General features: G+C 45.6%; 1 protein-coding gene across 5 annotated transcripts in view; it reads right to left on the bottom strand.

The window, feature by feature from the left end:
* The window catches only part of NRP1 (neuropilin 1), a 115,805-nt gene extending 103,456 nt beyond the window's left edge, over window positions 1–12,349 (bottom strand). For 3 of the 5 annotated variants that reach the window (XM_065050512.1, XM_065050513.1, XM_065050516.1), the window contains exons 1-3: window positions 11,927–12,089; window positions 11,237–11,721; window positions 7,760–7,934 (exon numbers count right to left, since the gene is read on the bottom strand). In XM_065050512.1, the coding sequence (XP_064906584.1) occupies window positions 7,760–7,934; window positions 11,237–11,303 (242 nt within the window). In that variant the 5' untranslated portion in view covers window positions 11,304–11,721; window positions 11,927–12,089. Of the gene's footprint in view, window positions 1–7,759; window positions 7,935–11,236; window positions 11,722–11,926; window positions 12,094–12,304 lie in introns of those variants that run through there. The other 2 variants (XM_065050514.1, XM_065050515.1) reach the window with 2 other exon arrangements.
* Between the last annotated feature and the right edge of the window lie 612 nt (window positions 12,350–12,961).

The following is a 12,961-nucleotide window of genomic DNA, read 5'->3' as shown; positions in this document are numbered from 1 at the left end:
TCTCACATTTTTGTGAATTCCTACAGAAAAGCAAATGACCTATGCTCCCAAAAAGTTGGCAGGTGACTTATTAAACGTCTCTCAAATCTTTTTCAGGAAGTTCATTAAAACTCTATTTGGAAATGGCCAGGTGCTTGCTTCCCACAGTGAGGAGGGAAATCTGTCACCATGTTTAAAAAATAGTTTGGTTACTTGGGATAAAGAAATAATCATTATACCAAGCTGTGTGGTTTTGTGATGGAAAACTGTGGCTTGGTGAGAAAAGTGCCAAGGTCAATGCAATGAAAGACCCACAGTGAACTCGGACCTGATTTCAGAAGTCCGTGGTGGATGGCAGCCAGGAGAACAAAGTGTTTTCTGTGGTTCACTTGAAAACACTTTTTAAGATTCTGGATAAAAATAACTCTTCAGCTTGAGAGAGTTTTTAGCTTGAAAAACTATCATTAGAAAAGATTTTTAGATGTTTTATGAGGATCGCTGAGGCTGACAAAATTACCTTGTCTGACACTGGATCCTGACCTAAATACTACAGCCAAGTGAACTAACAGGAAAATGGTAGGGCTAAGCCTTTTTCATTCTTTATTCTGCCAAACCACTGCCTCTTGCAATCAGGATTGATTACAAACACCCAATTAAGAGGCATTTGGAACATGATCTGAACACTAATCCTGTCTCTTTTTCTTTTTATACCTAATTATCAGCCTTAAGATGGGTATTAGCGCTTTAATTAGCAGATTTACTTTAGGAACTTCTACATAAACTAAGAAATCTATACTATACACATAGATGTGTGTATGTATGCAGTCTTAAAGAGGTGTGTGTATGGTGGATATATGGTGTATATCCACCATACGGATATATGCCTATATCCAACTAGTTCTATGTGATACATAAATCTAGACATATATATGTGAGTGCACGTATATCCTGTTTTCAGATATAATTTCATTATTTGGAAATACTGCAAAATAAAATAATTGAATTTGGTTTTATATCACCTGTATAAAAATCTCTATCATAATTATCAAATTATGATTCAATGTTATAGCTTGCAATAAGCTATAATTAAGAAACTAATTTTCAGCAACACATAGTTTTTTTTTTTTTTTTAATTACATTAGCAAAGGAGAAGAGAGACGAGAGCAGGATGGGGTTGACTGAAAACGTATTGAGTGTTTCATGGGACTAATGCCAACGACTCTGGGTTTCAATTTAGAAAGGACTCAGCCCTCTGTTCTGTATTTGTCCATCTCTGTCCACAGAAAAGATGAAGGATTAGGCTTATGGGAATCCATATTTGACACTCAATTTTATTTCCTGTCTTAATTATGTGGATTAATAGAAACACCTGCATATTATTATTATTACTACAATTTTAATGTGCTACTGTATAGAAACCCAAGTCAAAACTCTGCTGTGCCAGTGAATACAGCCATACACAAATACCAAAAAACCAGGCTCTGTATCCAACATCTCAGCCCCAAATGCAGGCAAGCACAGACTCTCTAGCTATGACCAGGCAGTTTGGTCATACTTCCCCTAATACCTTTTCCTGAGAAAACTCAAACCCAAACCACTACTCTAAAAGAAAGTATTGTTAAACAGTTTGACAATAGAGACTTTCACAAGAGTAAACTGCTTGGATAAATGACGAAAGAGTGGGTTTATTACACTGTGCAATCAGAAAAACCATACAATTTCCAACCTCTTTCAACTCTTATTTAGTCGCTAAAGCACAACAAAATAACAGCATTATCTTTAGATACCTGCATCTGATACTCATGTACGAATACAAGCTGAATCCTGTAGCAAAGAGCACACGCTTCTACATACTTACATGATCTAGAACCTTTAAGTTAAGAAGTATTATTTTCATGTGTCTCTGTGTGGTAACATGCTCCACGACTACTGCAACAAGTGTTTTTCGCTTCCCTGGCCCTGCTAGGCTCTGGGCTGTGCCTCTCCTTGGCATGCTTTGCTGGTGCCTTCCAGAGGGCACCAAAAAGCACTGGTGGCCAGCAGGCCTGTCTGTAGTCTGGCAATACAATCCCTGAGACAGCCTTTCGTGTGCTTTACATAAAGTAGAGAAATGCCCTCAAAGTGCACCCAGAAACATATGATGTCACTTGTCCCCAAAATCCACAGCAACAACTCATCCTAAACTATGGCAAATATATTTGTTTCTTGTTTTAGGGACAGAATAAAGGAAGGTCCCCCTCATCCCTTCGGTACTCCCAAATAATCTCTCAGTAACCCCAAAGAGCTTCTGAGAGACAGAATTTTGAGGGAGACAAGGGGGTGGAGATGCTGCCCCTTGGGCCCAGGTGTGGCTTTCCCAGGGGGTGGGTGCTGGGCCCCACGTCCTGCTCATGGCTGCCTGGAGCCTGGCTTCGACAGAGACATTTGAGACTCTGCCAACCTCCTGTGGTGAAGCACACCATGAGGTGGCTCCAGGTGTGTGGGCTGGGTGATTTAGTTAATTCAAATCAGAGCAAACATGGGAGCACAAGTGCTCCTCCAGTTGCCCTCATCAGGTGAAGAGAAGACGTTCCCACCAGGCTTGGATACCTCATTGTGAGGCAAATCGTTAACAGCACCATACTGATGCTCAGATGAGTGGGGCCAGACCACTAAAACCATATTTCTGCTCAAAAGTTCAGAGGTCTTGGCTCCTTCAGACTTCTCTGCTCAACCACAGGCAAATACGGTCCCTGAATGACTGAAGGAATCTGCTCCTTTGCTAGCTCTGCTGCCTACCTTCTGCTGCCAGCTACAGTCAGCTCCGTATCTGCCATGCTCAACAGTGGCACAGGGAATTTGGAAGCTTTGACTAACAATTGCCATCAGAGTGAGTGATCTAGTCATAAACCAGTCCTACAAGGCCTGTGCTGCACCCTTCCTCACAGCCTTAAAGAGTTGCAGGAGACAGCTCAGTGGAAATGAAGGGCATAATTCCCATTGCTTTTAATGATAATGGGGCTGCATTAGGGTCAGACCCTCCGTTACACCTGAGATGTCTGTTAGTGGGAGCAGTTCAGGGCTGGTGAGCCCTCTGGGCAGTCAGAAAGCAGCTGTCATGTGCAGCCACTGACAGGACCCTTCTAACAGGCAAAAGGCTTGGTGGGCAGCCCGGAGATGTCCTTCACAGGAGCTGACGTGCACCACTGCATTGCCACAGCAGCTCAGCACCATCCGGGGCTCCCCTGGCTCCCATTGGCTCAGCCCAAAGGACTCAAACAGCCTCTGCATGAGACAAACCCGAGACACAAAGTCTGCACAAAGCAGACCTTGCTGCATGGACAAACAGGAATCAGGATTTAGACAAAAGCAAATGAAAGCTTAAACTTTGCAGAAACTGAAGAAAGGCTGAGCCGTGGCTTGCCTTGCTCCTGTTTATTTTACCAGCCTCAGTTTGTTATGCCTAGAGATTTATAGCATAAATCCATTGACATTATTTAGAAATAAAATGGATGGGTGGATGAATTTCTAACTTCATTAAGGTCTGTAGGAGTTCCGTGGAACTATAGTTTCATTCTGTATGCCTGGATAGCTATGCTTTCTTCCATACTCGAGGATCTGGAGGAGGTGTTTTCTTCTATATAAACAAACATAGGTATTTTGTGCTCTGTACTCTATAGCTGACTGCAATTTCTATACAGCACTAATCTCATCAGTGTAACTAATCCCTGGTAAATGCAGTATAAAGAATAATTATATATGACATCTCTCCTTCTACAAATTGAATGTTTCCAAAATGGGCCTTTTTTCCATCCCAAGTGATTTGACCGCAATGTGTATGCATTCTATAATTGTCAAGCAAGTATGATATTTACTTTCTATAAATGATGGCCAATAAAACAATTGTGCTGTGTGGTATATCTATGAAAACCTTGTAAAACAATACAGTCAAGTCTGGCAACAAAGTCAATAATTTGTCAGTAAGGAAACCACTATTGGGTTTTCTCTATCCAACCCTCCACCTTTCTTAAGCCCTTTTCTTCTGAAGCTTCACATTTATTTTCTTAATGTTTTTAACCTAGTGTCTGTGAAATTTTTATTGCTCCCTAGATAATGACATCTGATCTGAATGTAACCACACACCTCTTTGCTCAGCAACATTTGTCACAAACCATTATAAATTATCATGCTGATAGTGTGCATTGCTGGGAAACCGGAAAAGTTCCATAAATTCAAGGTACTGTATCAGTGACATTCTTGTTTATTATATAAGTATAAAGTTTTACTATATTCAAGATGTCTACATTTACACAGTAGGATACTTCAGCAACACGAGACTTGTACAGCTTGCACTAAGTGCTGAAAAGCATTTACCACATGCAACAAACACTGGGGCATTTTAAGCAATGTGTAGCCATATGTTTTGTCTCTTCTATTCATTTTAACCATGTTCCTGACTCCAAAAATGCATGGCTCTTATCTGGGCTTGCTTGAGAAAAGGCAAAATGGCAAACAGAAATTACTTTTCCCTTAAAGTGCAACCATAATTCTTGTTTCTTGGCCTCCTGAAGAGTAGGCATAACACTCATTAAAGTTAAAACTTAAAAAGAGACTGTGTGTTTTTTCATTATGTATGTCCTTGATAACAATCTGTGGTTGACATGATTGTATACTTCCAGTTGAGGCCCAGTATTTCCATTATGCTGGTTCAGTAGTTTTGGCTAGAAGATTTTTTTATTAGATGAATCTAGCTTGTGTGAACATATTTTTAATTATTTGTGTATCTTTATTCTTCAAAACTGTGAAAGCTGAGTCCATTGGAATGCTTCCAGAGAAAGAGGAATTTTTACCGTGTTTGCTTGAAATTTAAAACACCTCAAACAGTTCAGATTGTCAGAAAATCATACATATATTAATTTTATTAGGCGTCATTTGAGAACTACTTACTCATTAAAGCATAGCTTAATAAGTAGGTAAATCAAGGGCTTATTTTTAAAAGGAATTCCAAACACTAACATACAAAGAGACTAACTGGGAACAGCTTCAGTACAGCTAATACTCAGATTTGCTGGTTTTGATTCTCCTCAGAGAATCAACCTTTCACCAGTTTTACATTTCGATGCATCTAGCCCTCTATATAAAGTAATATTTTTTAAAAGTTATGTAAAGTCTCTTGATTTTCTTGTTGGCACTACAGAACAAGAAGATAACCTTTCCAAAGTCACATAATTTCCCTCCCTGGGCTCAGGGGTCCTTGTTATTAAAGTTGTTTTCAGTGCTCACTAAAGTCTAAGATGCAATGAACAGCATTATAAAGAGGATTTTGGGAGCTAGGCCAGCAAACTAATCTTCTCCTCCAGTCTACTGTAATTGTACGGGGTATTTTTTGTTCCCAGACATGAATTCCCCTATCTCTCATTTTCTATCTGCATTTCATATTTAAGTGTTTATTAATTTCCAGTGCTAAACCTTTCAATAAACTAGAGTGTAACCTAAATTGCACATTTCTAGATTGCAGCCTGAGTTGCTAATAAACTAAGTATATTATGAAATCAAAATGCACTTAACTGCGAAACCAAAAAATCTTGTGATATGTTTTATTGCATTAATCTCCTGCTGTACCCAATATTTGGTACAAGGAATGTGAATTTTGTAAGTAGACACTGAAATTTCAAACCACAGAGATTGTTGACAAATTCCTGTTGCTGAAATCATTTTCTGTTATTCTGGTCCTAAGTTTTTTGGCACAAATACAATCCCTCTCAAGTTAAAAAGAGCAGCTTTAAATGTAAGTGAAGTAGCAGCTGAGTGATTTAGCACAGCCTAGAAAACTAGCATTTCAACATAGACCAAATAACAGTAAAGTCATCACCATTGCACACTGCAAAGACAATGCAAACAACCCTGTTTAGAGACTTCCTTCCACCCACTAACATCTCATTACTGCACTGGGCCCTCTTTCAGAGGAAGAAATAAAGCAGAGGGGAGAGTGGACAACGAATATTGAGAAGGGAGCAATGGAGGGAGGGAGTCAATCCCTTCCCTGGACCCTGTTCAGCTCATTTTAGCACTGTTTAGCACAACACTATGCCACAAAGATCACTTGTTCTTTAAATAATTGTATGCTGTACACCACTCTACTGCTGTCAAAGACTGTGTTGGTTTTGCAGCATTGGAAAAACCTGTATTCCAGCAAGGAACAAAAAGGATTTGACACTGAAAGATGCTTGACTTAATTTCCTAATCTCTATCTAAGAGACAAAGAGAGACAGACAAATATTTTAAGGCATCAGAAATGCCCCACAGAATGAAAGCAAAACCTGTACCAGAAAGACACAAGGAAGTGAATCATTGCCTGAGCATAACAAATTAAAAATTAAAGAATGGGAACTCAGTGTGTGAACATATGGTGTGAATATGAGCTGCAGCTCCAACACTACCGTAAAAACTCATTTTAACAAAGAGACAGTTTAGTTTTATGAGCACAGGGTTTTCCTGCATTGTAACTCAACTATTGTACTGCAATGCTGATGTGTAAGAGATTACAGCAAACAACAAAAAAACAACTAAGCACCACACTACATCATTAAAGAACTTAGTTTTAAGCGAAATCAAGAATCATGATCTAAGAAATCAATTCATTAAATGACAGGAACAAAGAAGTGCATGGTCAAAATTAAGTGCTCAAGTACAGTTGCTCTCTTTCTCTAAGTCCAATATTCTAACACCACGACTGTTACAACCACTCCTGTTGATGCTGAGCATCATTTTACAGGACCAAATCCTGTAAAATCTTGAATATTTCCATGAAATGCCAAACACCAATGGCTATTGAATTTAATCTCTTTCTGACATGCAGAGAAATCCTTGACTGGTAGCATTAATGAACAATAACTCTCTCTTGCAGTTGTCAGAAGGGGATGAAAAAACCATGATACTCAAGAAATTTTAAAAGAATGAATCACTAAAATATTTTCTTCGTGAAACAAGTAGGCTGAATTTAGCGAGCATGTTGAAGAAGGGGATGATCTGACCATGTGTTGTCTTGTGCAAGCTCTGTGCTTTGCAGATTTGGAGAAAAGTGGGGAACAGCTTCTGTGAGACTCTGACTCCTCACTCTTGGAAATAGATGGTTGAAGGGAGTGCAAACACAGGGAGCAACAGGAGCCTCGGCTGTCCCCCTCCTCCTCACAGGGCACTACAGTAGAGCAGAAGGAGGGGAAGGAAAAGCTACTGGTTATAAATCAGCAGCAAAGGGAGAAAGGGGAAAATATGACTATCAGGCCTGCAGCCCACTGCCCCTTAATGGATGAGGGTAAATGCCAGACTAACTCTGCATTAAGAAGATCTGGCAATTTATAAATTGCCTTTCTGCCATAGGCCGTTTGTAGCTGTGGGGACACAAACCGAAAGGAAACTATTTTTAAAATCTCTTAGAGAGCAAGGAGGCCAACAAACACGGAACGGTGCCTCACCCTAATCACACTCCCAGAAAGTGCATCATCACCATCCTCCGCTGGCCTCTCCCATCAGGCAGCCCCAACTCAAACATATTTTATAAAGCTCAGAAAGCTGCAAAAATATTTTTTGAATTCCGCCCCGAAGGATGCTCAACCGAGCAGTTCCTGCACCTTGCCGCAGCAAACACCGCCCACAGGCCTTCCGTAGCGGCAGGAACCGGCGGCGAGCGCGGAGCCCAACGCGGAGCCGAGCGCGGAGCCCAGCTCGGAGCCCAGCTCGGCGGCGGCAGCAGCGCGCCGGCAGGTGGCGCCGTGTCGCTCCGCAGCGCGGCCACACTTACTTGCAGTCGCGGTCCTCCAGGTCGAAGTGGGGGTTGAAGTTGATCATGATGCGCTGGTATGGCTCGGGGGCCTGAATCAGCCACTCGCACTTTTGGCTGGGGTGGTAGGACTGGGGGTAGCCGGGAGAGGTGAGGTACCCGGGGTTTACAATTTTGATAGTGTCGCCACACTTATCTGCAAGGGAAACAAACCGATTGGCTTTTTTCAGTTCCCCCCGGCAAGCTCCCAATTTCAGCCCGCAGCAGCAAAGCAGCCGACCGCCGTGGGAATGCTGGGGGTGGGGGGGAAGGGGGCGGGTTGAAGCCTTCTTCAAACAAACTTTTGCTGCATCCTTATGCCTTTAACCCAACGGTGTCTCTGCTGCATTTTACTGAAGATTCCTGCCTCTCCATGCCCATTCTTAAGTCCAGCAGCTGAGGAGGCAGCAGGTAGCAGAGCATACCTCATTTCTAAACAGTATGCATTTAGAAAGCTCCCCCAACCCCTCCCCCCCCCCCCCCAACCAAACAGTGCCTCTTACAGTGTTAAAACAAGAGCATTAATGTTGGCTCAGAAAGGTGTTAGAGATACAATTGTCTCCAAAAAGTGTAATCTTCTTAAGCATGAAGTTTTAAGGAAAGCTGGGAGAAGGGCTAAAAGGATGCCATTTGACACCCTGCCCAGCTATGGGATAAGCCTGGTCTGTGTCACTGACCACTGGGATTGTTTTGGAGGATCCAAGTGCATTCACAGCAGACCCTCCCTTTATCAGACCATAAATCTAGGCAGGTTGAAACTATCTGTGCTCTTCAAACCCAGGCTAGCAGAGAACAAAGTGGTTTCAGTGAAGCAGAAACCATCCACTATTTATTCCTTCAAGGAAGTTTGTTCATGCTTGGAGACTGCATCAAAGTAATGGAGCAGAACAACATCCTTTCCTCTTCCCTCCATCCCTTCCTTCCTCCCCCAAGAACAACAAAGATTTATTTTGAAGGGCAAAATAGCTGCAAAAGTTTCAAAATCATCAAGTCTGATAATGAAATGTGGTATGTTGCATCTTGCTCAGCATTCTCAGGGTTGCATTTTAAGGTTCATAGGAAAAGTTTACAGGGATAAGGAATCCAACCTACATAGTAACTCACTTCACTGTCCAGTGCAGGTTTATCACTTTATTTACTACTATGGACTTCTTTCTATAGACCCTCATTGAGGAAAATAAAAAGTAAAAAAATCTTTCTTCACACACTGACTGTTTAATTTTGAGTAATAAAATATTACAGTAATCTGCAGACAGGAAGAATGCCCACACTAAAGAGCAAGACTATCTATCACTATGTCCCAATAATGGTACATACAGGCTGCAGTGCTGTTTCTAATACATTCCCTGTGAAAGCAAAATGGCATTTCTCTCTCTCAGCACGAATTTATAAATGCATGGGATTTTATTGTAGGAAAAACAGGTCAAATGGAAATGAATGAGGAAGTGCCCATCAAAAATGCATAAAGCTACACTCTTCATAGAAATTATTTGCCATGAATTAGGAGGAAAAGGGATGATACATACTCAGCTATATTGTCAGAGCCCAGATATTGCTAAGCATGTTGCGGGGAAAGACTATCTTATTATTTATTTCTGCTTGGCCTTTGCAAAACAGGCTGTTTCCCCTGACCAGAACAAAAGGCATTGCAGCTCAAAGCTCAAAAGCTGTCACTGGTGATCTTGCTAATCCGCTGTCTGGAGCTCTCAGGGAATCTTGCATTTTCCTCCCTGTGTACACACACTCGGAAAGTGATCCTGTCTCATTAAGCCCACTCCAGCCCTACAAACAACATGGCAGAGTCTGGCATCTGTTAAATGCTTGAAATAAAGCAGTGCTGCTTCTAGTCACTTGACAGAGTCACTTCAGGGGATGTTGAGGTGGACTCACTACCACCACTGCTCCTTAATCTGTGACTTCTGGGAAAGTGACAGTGTAATAAGATAATGCGGTCTGCTAGACTCCCTGGCTCTGTGCAATCTCTCTCACACTTGATTAAGAAGAGCAGTTTCTAATGACTTTGGACCATTAGTTCTAAATAAGGTTAATTAATTAATTTAGCAGACACTAGTACTGCATGTAGGTGAAGGCAACATTAGTAAGTCTGCCAGGTTACAGAAGAGGTTAATGGCCTTGGTGACTCTGGCAGGGCCACCACATTGACTGCTCATGGTGGAGGCTTCTGCCCAGCAACCCACCCTATTCTTCTTCTTTCAATGGAGAGAAATGACCAACAAGAGGCCTGGGTGGCCTCTCCCACCCCTCAGAGGGTGCAGGCCTAGGAGAAGTCCTGGTTTGCCTGGGATTTAGGGAGGTGGCTGCCCACACCCCTCACCTGGGCTGGGGGTGCACAAAGTGCACCTCTGGGAGCATCCCCAAGCTGGGCTTGACACACACCTCTACCACCTTCACTCCTGTGCCACAGCACTGGAGGAGGCAGCTCGTCCTGATTAAATTAAGCAGCCTCCTCAAAACGTATTGGGAAAGAGATTAACTTCCATCATAAACCACACGATTTTATTACTCTCTCTTCCATAACACTCCACTTGCGGTCCCTTATTAAAACAATATACCAGCGTATAAGTGGAGGGTGCTCTCTTCTTTTAATTACTTTGATTGAAAACTCAGTCAGGCAAAAGTAAATATTTGATAATTAGTTAATAATAATTGCTCAGGATTTGTCGGAAAGGCAAACTCACACGAGCTGTTTTATATGCGAGAGCTAAACGTCAAGCAGTCCCACAATTAGACCGTCTTTAAAAACGCATCATGCAGTGAAATATTCCCGGTGCTCTGGCATTGTTCGGGGAAGGAGGAGCACGCTGCTTTTAATTAGTTGCGTTTTCAAGGGCTGCCTGATAGTACGCTAGCTACATCAGTCATTTGTTACGGGATTTCTCTCTTGGAAGGGAGTCTTGAGCATTCACAGAGAAGCTCAGCTTCTCTCTTGGCACTGTGCAAGTTGCACGTAAACTGCAGACTTGGGAAGAGGGTAGTCTAGTGAGAGACCTCTCTGTCTGAGGACTACCTGCAGGTACACACACCGCTAGTAAAAGGCACGATGATCTGAAATCTTATGCTTTGGAAAAATAAAAGGGGGAGAGGAAGCCTTCCCTTCAAAGTGTTCATTATCTTTCAGATATCGAAGGCGAGACTTATTTAATTGCCTATGGGAGGAAACATTATTAAGATAATTGGCTGTCCCGATCTAGTGAGGACGAGCAGCCTATTTTACACAACAGCCCAAAAGAGCGGAAAATAACGTCGGAGGGCCATGCCACAGCGGACGGTCTCCGGGCGCGGACCGCGCCGCCTCCCTCCTCCGGCACAAAGTTCCGTTCAGCCGGGCTGAAGTCGGTGGTGGCCCCACCGCCCGCCCGCCCCCCGCCCCGGCAGCCCCAGAGCCCAGCTCCGCAGCGCCTGCCCGGGCTGAGACCCGACGTCCCCCGTGACACTTACCGCTTCGCAGAGCTCTGGCGAGGGTGAAGGTGAGGGCTGCACAGTGCAGGAGAAGTCCCCAATCCATTTTCCCTTCCGAGAGCAGGGAAAGGAGGAAAAAAAAACAAACAAAAACAAAACCAGAAGCCCTCTGCGTACAACTCTTCGTAGGTCTTAAATCCGAGAGCCGGAGTCAGGAGCAGAAAGAGCTGTCCACAAGGGCAGTCCCGGGGACAGAGGGAGGCTGGCTTCTTTCTGTGTCTCAACTCGCCCGCATCCTGTCATTTAGCTCCGGCTCCCTCTCCCTTTCCCCACACTTGTTCCTTCTCCAGGCGTTACTGCCCCTGCCATTCCCAGCGAGACTACAAAGCCAAATGAAAACGAGGGAAAAACAAACAAAAAAAGACAACAAACACACAAACAAGACAAGACAAAAATCCTCGCGGCTGCTGGCACCTTGGGAGCACTCTGCCGGGGCGGGCTCCGGGAGACGGGGCGGGAATGCTCTGCGGAGAGAAGGAAGGGAAAGCAGCCGTAAGCGGGGACCAGCCGGGAGCTGGAGTTTGGCAAACTGCGTCCCCCTCGCCTGCCCCGCTCTCCGGCGGCCGCGGCTCCCGCGGGACCGGCAGTGCCCGGCGGTGCCCAGCCGGAGCGGCGATGCCCGGCGGTTCTGCCCGGCCGGGGCGGCGGTGCCCGGCGGTCCGCACTCACCTGCCCCGGCGGGAGGCGAGCGAGCGCGCTGCCGCCGCAGGGACTCCCGGCCGGTTGGGGAAGGGAGAAGCGCCCGGGCGGCTCCTGCTCGCAGCCTGAGGAAGAGGAGCGCAACTCAGCGGCAATAAGAGAGGCCGAGGAGCCGCCGTCTCCCAAGCCTCAGACCCCTCCCCCTCCCCGCCCTCCTCCTCCTCCTCCTTCTCAGCCCCCCAAGACATCGGCAGCGCGGAAGAACCAACAAACAAACACGGCAAGCCCTAGCCCTGACACCCAGCCGGGGCGGGGGCTGGCTCGGGGGGACGCAGAGGAGGAAAGGGGGGACGGGAGGCGGTCTCCCCCGCCAGGGCAGGTAGAGTCGATCCAGGCCGAAGCACTCACCTGCGCCCCGCCGTCCCCCCGGGCTCCTGCGCGGCCCCGTGCAGCCCTGCCCTGCCCTGCCCTGCCGTGCCCTTCCCAGCCCGGCCACACCGCCCCCACCGCTCCGGCCCCACACGCAGACGCGCACACACACACACCCTGCCCGCCTCCCGACCCGCTGCCTCCGCGATGCCCCGAGGGCACCCTGCCCCGTACCCTCCCGGCCCCCCCCCTCTGCCGCCTTCCCTCATCCTCTGCCTTTTTGTTCCGTGCGAGTGTGCAGCCAAGCACCCGGCCCCACGCGTGTCCCTCGGAGTCCCTGCTGTCCCCCAGTAGGACACCACCATACCCTGTGATTCTAGGGGCTGCGCTGGTGTGGGCTGAGCAGTGAGGACCCCCCGTGAAGATATCCTCAGGTGGCAGGCTCACACGGACCCACTGCCCTTATCCCCTTTGCATTTCTGCATCTCTGGGGGCTTCCTGCACCCTGTCCCTCCCGACCCTCTTCCCATGCTCCCTCTCACCCACCCTGGCTGTCATTCCCTCCTCTCCCAGCTTGCTGCTTCGCCCCCCAGGACTGTCCATCCCCCATGAAGCCTCTTGAGAGGCTGAGAAGTTGCTGGTGTCTCTCGCGCTGGCTCTGCTCCCCATAGAGTCTATGCAGCATGAAATCCCTAT

This window comes from Columba livia, chromosome 2 (genome assembly GCF_036013475.1).
Source record: "Columba livia isolate bColLiv1 breed racing homer chromosome 2, bColLiv1.pat.W.v2, whole genome shotgun sequence".
Classification (NCBI taxonomy): Eukaryota; Metazoa; Chordata; class Aves; order Columbiformes; family Columbidae; genus Columba; species Columba livia.
The sequence above is the reverse complement of the archived record's forward strand: the minus strand, read 5'-3'. Positions and strand labels throughout refer to the sequence as shown.